This window comes from Sorex araneus, chromosome 2 (genome assembly GCF_027595985.1).
Source record: "Sorex araneus isolate mSorAra2 chromosome 2, mSorAra2.pri, whole genome shotgun sequence".
Classification (NCBI taxonomy): Eukaryota; Metazoa; Chordata; class Mammalia; order Eulipotyphla; family Soricidae; genus Sorex; species Sorex araneus.
In genome coordinates this window covers 248,351,033-248,363,064 of record NC_073303.1, presented here as the reverse complement: position 1 = coordinate 248,363,064, position 12,032 = coordinate 248,351,033, and the positions used below count along the sequence as shown (strand labels likewise).

The following is a 12,032-nucleotide window of genomic DNA, read 5'->3' as shown; positions in this document are numbered from 1 at the left end:
ACTATACTATGTTGGGGGTCACTGTACTATCGCTAAGGCCTGTCCCTCCCCTTTTTTAAGTTTTTTTTTGCTTTTTGGGTCACACCCGGTGATGCATAAGGGTCACATGGGATGCTGGAAATCGAACCCGGGTCAGCCGCGTGCAAGGCAAATGCCCTACCCACTGTGCTATCGCTCCAGCCCCCTAAGTTTTCAATTAAAAATTTTTTTTAAATTGGGGGCTGGAGCAATAGCACAGCAGGGAGGGTGTTTGCCTTGCATGCGACCGACCCGGGTTTGATTCCCAGCATCCCATATGATCTCCCAAGCACCGCCAGGAGTAATTCCTGAGTGCATGAGCCAGGAGTGACCCCTGTGCATCGCCAGGTGTGACCCAAAAAAGCAAAGAAAAAAAAATTAAAAAAATCGAATCACTGGGGCTGGAGCGATAGCACAGCGGGTAGGGCATTTGCCTTGCACGCGGCTGACCCGGGTTCGATTTCCAGCATCCCATGTGATTCCCTGAGCAGTCATTCCTGAGTGCATGAGCCAGGAGTAACCCCTGTGCAATGCCGGGTGTGACCCAAAAAAAAAAAAAAATCACTGAGATGCAGTTCCAGTTGCTCACGATTGGGTTCCGGTTATAGATTGTTCCAGTACCCGTCACTTCACCAATGTACATTTCCCACCCCCGATGTCCCCAGTTTCCCTCCTGCCATCTTCCCCACCTGCCACCCCCTTCCCCCTACTGCCACTCAACCCCTCCCACTCTTCGGAGCTCTATTTTGTGCTATGATGTGTGTGTGACCATATCTGCAGGCCACTGCTGGGAGCACTTTGAGGGTGCTGGCTCCTGGGCCCTGGGCTGCCGTGGCCACAAGCGCCTCCTGCCTCTTGATGTAATCGGGCTCAGAAACCTTTTAAGTAACCTGCCTGAGGCGGTCTCTGGGGGATGCGCCGGGCAGGGTTTTGCACAGGGGTGCCCGGTCTGCATGCCCAGGGGGTGTCCATGGAGGGGGTCTATGTGTGTGGGATCCTGGTGTGTGTCTACAGGGCCCTGTGACCGCCCCCCACAGCCAGTTCACCCCGGCACCCCCCCTCCTGCGCACCCGGGGGCTGTCTGGCTTATGGGGTCCCCGCCCATAGAGTGGGGTGTTTGTGGGTTCAGCTTCCCTCTGTGGGCACTGGCGGGTGGGGTGCAGGGAGCCGGGGCAGGAAGTGGACCCTCAAAGGGGAGCTTCACCCGTGGGGAGTAACACTGCCCCCCCAGACCAGAAACCCCCACTTCCTTTGGGTCCACCCTGGAGTCACGCATCCAGGTAGCCTGAGGAACACTGGCTTGGTGCGCTCCCCTTCCCACCCCACCCCTGCCTCAGCTGCCCCTTCTGCCAGCAAGCTGTGAGCGGACGGCTGTGGTGAGCAGCCCTGGCCCTGCCAGCAGGGGGCACTGTTGGGAGGGAGGCGCGGACACAGAGACTCGAAACCGCGAGGCTGGGCCAGGGCAGAGCGCCCAACACGGTTTGTGCTTTACTGGCAGCAGGGAACAAAAATAAATCATTCTGGGCGGGGGCCGGGGTTGGGGCTGGAGGGGGGGTAGAGGCAGCCAGGCCTGGGTGGCCCAGCCCAGCTGGGCCGCGGACGCTGGCTTTGGCGTGGGGGTGCTGGTGGCGGGCGCCCTCCGGGGGGCGCTGGCCGCTCAGAAGTCCATGGAGCTGTGGGCCAGGTAGTCCTTGCGGCCGATGTTGCTCACTTGCTTAGTCTGCATGGCCTCCAGCTTGGGGCAGTCGGTGATCCGGTGACCCAGGCCGCCGCAGAAGGCACAGCCGCGCTCTCCTGGGGAGGGGGAGGCGCGGTCAGTGCTCGGCGATGCCCCCCGGGGGGCTCCCCCTGTGCCCACCCGCCCTGCCCGCGAGTCCTCACCGCCGATGTCCAGCATGGACTCGTCCCCGCAGTGCAGCACTTGGAGGACGGGCGGCACCTTCTGCCTGGCCTCCAGCAGGAGCGCTTTGAGGTCCATCAGCACCGACTCATCTGTGGGTGGGGGAGGAGCGGGGGAGCGGCCATCAAGCCCCACCCTGAGCCCGGGGGCTTGGGGCACCGCGTCCCAGCGGGGGTGGGGGTTGGGGGCCCACTCACCACAGGCCTTGTTGATGAAGGTGGTGGCGATGCCCGTGTTTCCCGAGCGCCCCGTGCGGCCAATCCGGTGCACTGCAGCAGGAGGGGGGCCCAGCGTCAGGCCTCTTCGCCCCGGGGGGAGGGGCTGGGGTGCCCCCTATTGCTTCCCAGCCCGCCGTCCCTTACCGTAGTTCTCGATCTCCTCAGGCATGTCGTAATTGATGACGTGCTGGATGGCGGGGAAGTCCAGGCCCTTGGAGGCAACGTCCGTGGCCACCAGGACGTCCTTCTTACCCTCCCGGAAGGCCTCGATGGCCTTGGTGCGCTCCTCCTGGTCTAGTGAGGGTGGGGGGGGTGCAGGCAGGTGGGAAGCTGTGAGGGACACTGCAGGAGGAGTTCTGGGCCACATTTTGGGGGAGGGGTGAGCGAGCCAGGCTGGGGGTGCAGATAGTAGTGAGGCATGTGGGGAATGGGGGCCCGCACTGACCTTTGCCTCCGTGAATGGCCACGGCCTCCACCCCCTTGAGCAGCAGGTACTCGTGGATGGCGTCCACGTCCGCCTTTTTCTCGGCAAAGATGAGCACCTGTTGGGGACCAAGAGAGAGCACAGGGGTGAAGGCGCTTGCCTTGCACCAGGCCCACTGCAGGGTTAAATCTCACCAGCACCACCAGGGGTCGCTCCTGAGCAGGGCGCCAGGAATAGCCCTTGAGCTACACCAGGTAGGTTCCCCTGAGCACCACCAGGGGTCGCTCCTGAGCACTGCGCCAGGAATAGCCCCTGAGCTACACCACGTAGGTTCCCCTGAGCACCACCAGGGGTCGCTCCTAAGCACTGAGCCAGGAATAGCCCCTGAGCACCCAGACAGGAATAGTGCCCCAGCACTGCTGGGTGGGGTGGTCCAGGAAGGCGCCCTCTGGATCTAGATGTCCACCCTGCGCCCTCAGTCCCTGTGGCGTCTGGGCTGGGCTGGGGGGGCAGTACTCACCGGCGGGGGCGTCTTCTGCAGGCACTCAAGCAGGTACACCATCTTGGCCTCTTCCTTCACGTACTCCACCTCCTGCCGCCAGGAAGCCCGGGTAAGGGGGGGGGGCGCTAGGTCAGGCTCACCAGCCACAGCCCGGCCCCAAGGCCGGGGGGTGTTAGAAAGCGCAGGGCCCGCGCCCTGCACAACGTTATTCCCTACCCGGACTTGGGGTCCCGGGAGGGGTCTCTCCCAAATCCATCCCCACAGCCCGGGGGTGCCCACCTGGATGACGTCCAGGCTGGCAGCGCCGGCGCGGCCCACGTTGATGGTGACCGGCTTCACCAGGGCGCTCTTGGCAAAGTTTTGGATCTTTTTGGGCATCGTGGCGCTGAAGAGCAGGGTCTGCCGCTGGCCCTGGGGTGCAGAGGGTTAGGAGCTGCTGGGGGTGGGGGCGGGGGAGGGGGAGCAGGAGAGGGGCGCCCCACCCGGGGGGAGGGGGCGGGAAGGGGGCAGACACCTTGAAATAAGAGAAGATGGTCCGGATGTCGCCCTCGAAGCCCATGTCGATCATGCGGTCGGCCTCATCCAGGGCCAGGTAGCGGCAAATGTCCAGGCTGACCATCTTCTTCTGAAGGAGGTCCATGAGGCGCCCCGGGGTGGCCACCATCATGTGCACTCCGCTGTGGACCCAGGACGGACCCTCAACTCTGTGGTCCCTGGGCCTCCCGGTCCCAAGAGAGACACTGGATGCTGCCGGGCGTCCCCGGCTCCAGAGCCTGAACTGCCCATGTTCCCCAACAGGGGGCGCTGTGGCCCGCTCCCCACTCCCCACTCCTCAAAGACCCCAAAGCTGCTCCGACACACCCCCTACCTCTGGGGTCACAGGTCTGTGCCCCACTGATGCCCCTGAACCCCCTCTCCTGCCGGAGTTTGTTCTTACTCTGGCGGAGAGTGGAACACCCAGCAGTACTCAGGGCTGATCTGTGCTCAGGGGTCACTCCTGGCGGGGCTCACCCCGATCGGGTGCTGGGATGGAAGCTGGGTTGGCCACCTGCAAGGCCAGAGCCTTCCCCGCTGTACTTTCTAGCCCCTTCCACTTGTTTTTTTTTTTTTTTTTTAATGGGTCACACCTGGCGATGCACAGGGGTTACTCCTGGCTCTGCACCCAGGAATTACTTCTAGCAGTGCTCGGGGGACCCTATGGGATGCTGGGAATCGAACTGGAGTCAGCTGTGTGCAAGGCAAACGCCCTCCCCGCTGTGCTATCGCCCCAGCCCGGTTCTTTCAGGGTTTCCTCCTGCATCTGTTCTCGGGGTTCTGGGGGAGGGTGGGCAGAGCCCTCTGGGGTGCCCGAGACGGGAGGGGGGGCGGGGGTGCTCACTGTCGGATGGTCTCCATCTGCTCCTTGACCGACATGCCCCCGATGCAGAGCGCGCAGCGCAGGAGCGGGGAGCTGTCCTCCTGCAGCAGGCGGCAGTAGTACTCCAGGATGCCGTGCGTCTGCCGCGCCAGCTCCCGCTGTGGGGCAGAGGGTCGGCCACTGAGGTCGGTGGACTGGGGAGGGCGGGGGGGTTGGGGGGAGGCGGGATGGGGGCGGGGGGGCTCACCGACGGGCAGATGATGAGGCCGTAGGGCCCCTCGCGCTTAGAGAAAGGCAGCCGCTTCTCCTGCTCCAGGCAGAACATGATGACGGGCAGCGTGAACACCAGGGTCTTGCCGGAGCCCGTGAAGGCGATGCCGATCATGTCCCGGCCCGAGAGTCTGTGGGTGGGGGCGGGGAGGTGACCTCCCTCCGCCCCCTCCCTCCCTCCCTCCCCCGCTCCCCCAGGGCCGGGCACTCACATGGTGGGGATGCCCTGAATCTGAATGGGCGTTGGGTGCAGGATGCCTTTCTTCTTCAGGCCCCGCAGGATGGCTGTGGAAAACCCCGTCCCCGTCCAGGCTGGCGTGGGGACACTGTCCACCCCCTCCCCAACACCCAGGGCATGGATAACTAGAGCGAGACCTCCCACACCCCCACTTTCCCCTCCACCCTTGGCCCAGGAGCGCTGGCGGGGTAAGCGGGAGGCCTCGGGTTCAATCCCTGGCACCGCCCACATGCACAGGTCAGGACAAAGTGTGTGGTGTTGGCTGAGCACCCCGAGGGAGGGAAAAGGGCGTGACCCCGAGCCCCACAGCAAGGAGATGGGATCATCTCCGTCCATACCCTGACCCCCACCCCCCACTCCAGTGACAATGTCAGCAGAAACGTGAAAGGGCCAGGATGATGGCTTTTTTTTTTTTTTTCTCTTTGGGTCACACCCAGTGATGCACAGGGGTTACTCAGGAATTACTCCTGTCGGTGCTCAGGGGACCCTATGGGATGCTGAGAATTGAACCCGGGTCCATTTCATGCAAGGCAAATGCCCTCCCCGCTGTGCTATTGCTCCAGCCCCTTAACTGAATTTTTATTTTGGAGCCACACCTGATGGTGCTTGATGGTGCTTTGGGCTCAGGGCTGACTCCTGGCACCGTACGTGGTGCCGGGGCTCAAACCTCTGTCGGTACACGGAAAGCAAGTTCCCTAACCGCTGCACTAGTGGCTCCGGCCCCCTGAGCCCCTATTTTGACTGCTGGAAGGCCTGGCTCTCTGCAGCGCCCCCCTGTACCTGCGGGAAACTTCATCTCCTTGAAGCTCTTGATGGGGGGCGGGATTCCGTCCCCCTCCACCAGGATGTGGTACTTCTTCCGGACCCGCTCGTGCCGCTCCTCAGACATGCTCAGCACGTACCGGGGCGGGGTCCAACTGCGGGCAGGAGCGGGGAGGAGTCAAGAGAAGCCTGGCCTCAGTAACTCTGGGGAATTCCGAAATATTCTTTTTTTTTTTTTTTCCTTTTTTGGGTCACACCCGGCGATGCACAGGGGTTACTCCTGGCTCATGCACTCAGCAATTACTCCTGGTGGTGCTTGGGGGACCATATGGGATGCTGGGAATTGAACCTGGGTCGGCTGCGTGCAAGGCAAACGCCCTACCCGCTGTGCTATCGCTCCAGCCCCTCTTTTTTTCTTTTTTTCTTCTTTTTGGATCACACCCGGCGATGCACAGGGGTTACTCCTGGCTCTGTACTCAGGAATTACCCGTGGCCGTGCTCAGGGGACTAGATGGGATGCTGGGAATCGAACTCGGGTCGGCCGCGTGCAAGGCAAACGCCCTACCTGCTGTGCTATTGCTCCAGCCCCATTTTTTATTTATTTATTTTTTAAATCATAGTTTCTGGGCTCACAAGATCGTGCTGTGCCAGGGTTAGACTGTGGGCACCCCGCATGCAAAGTTCACACCCAGCCCTTTAAGCCGTCCCTTCTGCCCCCCCTCCAGCCAGGCCCTCCCAGCCCCCACTTATCCACAAGCTGCAGCTGTGTACCTGGTTTTGATGGGGTCATCGTAGGTGATCCCCTTTGCCATCTCCTTCACGGACATCAAGGCTGGAGGGGAGACATGTGAGGGTCAGGGCTGATTCCTGACAGACCCCGTTGGTGAGTGTGTGTGGAGCCACTTCCTCCCTGACCAAAATCCTACCTCGGCCCTCGGCCACACTTTCCAGAATCTTCTCTTCTTCCTTCAGCTGCTTCTCCTTGGCAGACTCCTTGCGAGCTGAGAGAACGTGGAGACAGAGTACAAGAGGTAAAGCGCTTGCCTTGCATACAGCTGACCCTGGTTTGATCTCTGGCATCACATATAGCTCCCAGGACAACTGTCAGGGGTCATTCCTGAGCACAGGGCCAGGAGTAGTAGCTTCGAAACACCTCTTGGTGTGGCCCAGCACCATCCCCATCCCTCCCTTCCCAAAAAGAGAAAAAAGGGGCGGGAAAGAGATTTAGCACCCCTTTAACAACATACACACTGTACGATCCTGGCTGCCATGAGGAACTCGATTGTGTTCCTGTAATCATACAACCACACAACCCAGGGTGGGCACTTCCCCAAAGCAGGACAACCTCATGAATGAGCCCAGACATCACAACAATGACAAAAAGAAGGGAAGTGGGGGGACTGGGGAAGCCTAATAGTATAAAAACCAAAGCAAGGGGCGGAGCTTGGTCCTCCTCTAGTGCCCTGCCTGCCTCTAAACCACGCCCCCAAAGATGCCCCGCCCCCAAACCCTAAGTCACGCCCCCCAAATACCCTGCCCCTAAACCCTAAATCACGCTCCAAACAGATGCCCCACCCCAAACCCTAAGCCACGCCCCCAAACAGATGTCCCGCCCGACACTAAACCATTTTCCAGATGCCCCGACCTGACTTCAAACCACGTCTCATATGCCCAGTCCCTGACTCCAAACAACCTCCTAAAAGGTGTCCCGCCCCTGACTCAAACCACGCCCCAGATGTCCCGCCAGAAACCAAACCACGCTCCCAAGCTGCCCCGCCCCAACACTAAGCCACGCCCACCTTCCGCCTTCTCCTTGAGGTGCTGGTGCTGATCCAGGAGGCTGACGTTGGACTGGGGACCCAGCGGGATGTCATCTTCATCCCCCCGGGGCTCGCTGCCGCTGTCCTGCTGCTCCTCCTCCGCCGCTCCCTTGCGCCGTCGCTGCAGCAGCTTCTGGAGCTGAAGTTCCAGCAGGGACCCTCAGAGCCAGTTCCGCAATGGGCAGCCTCGGAGCCCGGGGGTCGGCTCGGGGCGCCAGGCTGGAGTCCCGTCCCAGTCCCTTGGACTAGGTTTCCCAGTCCCACGTTAGCCTGGGTCTCGCGCCATCCCGTTTCAATCCACCGCGACACCTTCTTCCCGCCTCGGCCCCACCCCCAACCCCCCAACCCGCGGGCCCTCCGAGCTGGGGGTCTCACCAGCAGCTGCCGGCGCTGTCGCAACGGCACGTAGGGTACGTAGTCTTCGTCGTCCTCATCCTCCGCCTCCGAACGGCTTCCTGCGCCAGTCGCCTCATCGATGCGAGCCCGCTGCGGACACACACGAATTAGGCCCGGTCCCGCCCCCTCAGCCTCAAACAGCCACCCGCCGCCCGCGCGGACCCCCAGCCTCACTCCCACCTTGCGTTCGGGTTCCGACTCCTCCATTCTTGCCCGCACGCATGCGCGCCGCGCTTAAACCCTGCCTCCCTTGGAGGAGAACCAATCAGAGACGAGGAAGCCGACGTCGGTGCTTAGCAACGACCTCCACTGGGCGCCGGGTCGCGCCGAGGGACAAACTTCTTGAGCGCCAGGCAAAGCATTATGGGACGCGGGAAAATTTGGGAGTCGAGGGTGGAGGATTGTGCCCAGAGGCGTGGACGTGGAGGGCTGACCCCAGAGAGGCACCCACCGAGTCCCCAACGCTCAACCGGAGCGTGAGGGCACCGGGCGTGCCCCACTGGCGGTCTGTTGTGGCCCCTCGGCTGGCGGAAATCCGGGGACAGGACCACTAGGAACCCACGCAGGTTTCTGTCCCGGCTGGTGGAATAAAGGGGCCCACGCACACGGCCACCTCACTAGTGTCCATGAATGTTCCGGATGGCGACAGTCTGTTTGGATGTGGATCGTCTGACGTGGGGCGGCGCAGGGATCTAACCCACCCGCCTCACACACGTGCACCCCTCCACGGCGCCTCACAGCCGCCCTCCCGGTCCCGCCGTGCCCAGGCTTGTCCATGATCATGCAAGCCCTGTGCGGGGAGTGGCGAAGCTCGGTGGCTTGTGTCCGGGCAAGTAGGAGGCCCCTGGATCGGAGCTTGTGGGGAGGGGGTGTGTGGATCTCAGAGTCCAGGAGTAAGGGCGTGACGGTTCGCTGCATTCCTCAGGAAATAGAGGCATTTGGAGGCGTACCAAGAGCTGAGCCTTAAAAGGATGGGCGAGACCCAGTAACCCCAGAGTTTTGTTATTTTTGGGAGGTGTCAACCCCACAGTGCTCAGGGTCCACATTCCTGGCAGTGCTAGGGACCGAATCTGGAGCCTCCACGTGTAAATCACGTGTTCCAGCCCTAGGCGTGGTCTTGTCCCTGGGGATTTTTATTAGTTCAGTAATTTGGGGCATTGTGGCCACACCTGGCAGTACTTAGGGATCACTCTTGGTGGTTCTTGAGGGGGGCGGAGATCCATGAGATGTTGGGGCTCGATCCTGGGCTGCAAGGCATGTATCTTAGCCCTGTACTATCTCTCTAGCTCCTGATCCATTTTTAAAATTTGACTTTTGGGCCACACTGGGCAGTGTTCAGGGCAGCCTTCTGGCCAAACCCAATGATGCTCAGGGAGGACTCCTGACTCAGGGGAAGCACGTGATACTAGCAACTTGACGCAGGGCATCAGATACAAGACAAATGTTCACAGAGCCGCAGCCCTGAACGTTGTGGCGTTTTTGTTTGGGGCCACACCTGGCAGTGCTCAAGATTTACTCCTGCCTCTACACTCGGGGGTCATTCCTGGCAAGCTCTGGGGGCCATGTGGGGGTGCTGGGGATCTAACCAAAGTTGCCACCAGCTTTACGGCAAACTCCTGTACTATTTCTTTGGCCTTTGTTTTGGCCCCACCATTTTTTACCCTGCCCCTTTCCCCAAATACTTTATTTGCTTTCAGCTTTTTTTGGTCACACCCAGCGGTGCTCAGGACTTATTCCTGGCTCTACATTCAGGGATCACTCCTGGTGGGCTTAGGGGACCGTATGGGATGCTGAGGATCAAACCCAGGTGTGCAGGCAAGTGCTCTAGCCGTGGTACTGTTTCTCCAGCCTTACACCCAATGGTGCTCAGGGCTAACTCCTGCCTCTTTGTTCACTCCTGGTGGGGTTCAGGGGACCACATAGGGTGCTGGAGATGGAATCTGGGTCAGCTCTGTGCCTGGCGAGTTCCCTCTGAGTTTCAGCTCCATGGCTGGCTTTATTTTGATTCTTTTGGTTTGAGGGCCCACATCTGGCAGTGCTCAGGGTTTATTTCTGGCTTTATGTGGGATTTCCAGCAAATCTCTACGAGTCAAACCAGGTGTGGAGGGCAGGGGGTGAGAAGGAAGAGCCTTGAGCTTTGGTTTCCAGGTCGGCTCGTCTCCATCCAGCTCCCTCCTTCACCAGTGCTCAGGTTCTGCCCCAGACCAGCCTTTGGGCTCCCAGACCCCTCCTACCCCAGCTGCTGCCACCAGGTCCAGCCACCCTAGTGGCCAGGTGGATGGGACCCTAAGATGCAGCTCTCACTCACTGGGGTGAGGGCAGTAGGGCCTAATTAACCCTGGTGGGCCAGACAATGAAGCTTGGTCAGGCAGCTGCCCTCCCCAGGTCTCAGTCTTCCTAATCTGGAAAATGGGCCCATGCACTCTGCCAAGTGCAGTGAGGACTAACCCAAAACTTGGGCTCCAGGGCCTGAACCCAGGAACCTGTAGCAAAGTTCAGTGACTAAAGTAGGACAACCCTCCACCTCCAAACTTAGATATTTTTTGATTTTGGGTCAGACCTGGTGATGCTCAAGGCATACTCCTGGCTCTGTGCTCAGATATTACTCCTGGTGGGCTCAGGGAACCTTATGGGGATGCTGGGGATCCAACTGGGCTCCAGTGCATGGAAGGCAAGCGTGTACTATGTACTATCCTTTGTACTATGGCTCTAGCCCCAGGCCCCACGGCTTTTGAGGGGCTTACACCCCCACCCAAACCACCCAACACACAGCTGCTGTGTCCAAATGTTGCTTTATCTTTCGGTAAGAAAGATCTTCACAGTATCAAAAGAATTGAAAAATACCCCCCCCCAACAAACAAACAAACAAAAAACACCCCCGAACACAAAGAGTGGGGGAGGGGGCAGCAGTACCGTCGCCCCCCGCCCCCGCCAGCCCAGCACCCCCCTGGCTCGGCGTTCGAGGCAGCCGGCTGCGTAGCACCAGGAAAACGGCTCTGCAGATGCGGAGGGCCACCCCCGCCCGCCCGCGGCCCCCAGCTCGCAGCCGCGTCTCAGCTTTGGGTTGGTCCGATGGCGGCGGCGGGGGTGGGAAGGTCCAGGGCAGCGGGCTGGGATGGAGGGGCACCGTTGACCGTCAGCTCCAGTCGGGGTCGCGGGGCCACGGAAGCTGCTGGACCCGGTGGAGGCTGAGATAAACGGAAAAGCAGGACCACGTGGTGAGGGACAGGAGCCCCCTGTACTCTGGGGGATGGGGTAGGGGTAAGTAGGGGGGCGGCCTGCTGTCTGCTCAGAGTCTGGGGGCCCCTGCCTGGGATTCTAGGAACAGCAGAACCTTCTGTAATTTGGGAAGGCGGGGCTGTCTGCTGCAGCCCAGCACCCCCCCTCCTGCCAGTCCCATTCTTTTTTTTTTTTTTTTGGGGGGGGGTCACTCCCGGCGATGCTCAGGGGTTACTCCTGGCTCATGCACTCAGGAATGACTCCTGGCGGTGCTCAGGGGACCCTGTGGGATGCTGGGAATCGAACCCAGGTTGGCCACGTGCAAGGCAAACGCCCTCCCTGCTGTGCTATCGCTCCAGCCCCAGTCCCATTCTTTTTGATTTTTTATTTTGTTTCCGGGCCACATGGGCTGGGCTCAGGGATCTCTCCTGGCAGTGCTCGGGACCGATGGGGTGCCAGGGATGTAACCCAGGCTGGCTGCGTGCAAGCCAAGCGCCCTCCCCCTGTCCGATTTCTCTAGCCTCCAATCCTGTTCTTGGTTGTTTTTTTTTTTTTGGTTCTTTTTTGGGGTCACGCCCAGCAATGCTCACGGGTTACTCCTGGCGGTGCTTGGGGGACTATACGGGATGCTGGGGATTGAACCTCATGTGCAAGGTAAACGCCCTCCCCGCTGTATTATTGTTCCAGCCCCCCAATCCTGTTCTCCGGGCACACGCCATTGAGAGAGGTGGTGGGGGAGGGGGTTGGGTTCTCCCAGAGGGTGGGCAGCGAGTGGGGTGGGGGGGGGGAAGAGCTGGGGAGGTTGCATGGAGACTATGATTTTTGTCCAGATGGAGAAGCGAGTGTGTGTGTGGGGGGAGGGGGCAAATGGATGCCCTGTTCCAGCAGGAGCTCCTGAAAGGTGAACA

The 12,032-nt window shown here is 60.6% G+C and overlaps 2 protein-coding genes across 3 annotated transcripts in view; both read right to left on the bottom strand.

Moving 5' to 3' along the window:
• Window positions 1-1,469: 1,469 nt before the first annotated feature.
• On the bottom strand, window positions 1,470-8,206 carry DDX41 (DEAD-box helicase 41). Its single transcript, XM_004611428.2, has 17 exons — window positions 8,086-8,206; window positions 7,885-7,995; window positions 7,489-7,648; window positions 6,616-6,690; window positions 6,461-6,521; window positions 5,708-5,844; window positions 4,902-4,974; window positions 4,667-4,820; window positions 4,441-4,577; window positions 3,577-3,739; window positions 3,342-3,473; window positions 3,081-3,152; window positions 2,582-2,678; window positions 2,281-2,430; window positions 2,116-2,187; window positions 1,900-2,010; window positions 1,470-1,812 (listed from the first exon to the last, which is right to left on the bottom strand). Exons 1-17 carry the CDS (start codon window positions 8,110-8,112, stop codon window positions 1,676-1,678), a joined length of 1,869 nt encoding a protein of 622 aa, XP_004611485.1. The 5' UTR covers window positions 8,113-8,206; the 3' UTR covers window positions 1,470-1,675.
• Window positions 8,207-10,680: 2,474 nt separating this feature from the next.
• FAM193B (family with sequence similarity 193 member B) overlaps window positions 10,681-12,032 on the bottom strand; it is a 30,379-nt gene continuing 29,027 nt past the window's right edge. For both annotated transcript variants that reach the window (XM_055126990.1, XM_055126991.1), the window contains one exon: window positions 10,681-11,093. The gene's annotated coding sequence lies outside the window, so the exon portion shown is untranslated. The remainder of the gene's footprint in view (window positions 11,094-12,032) is intronic.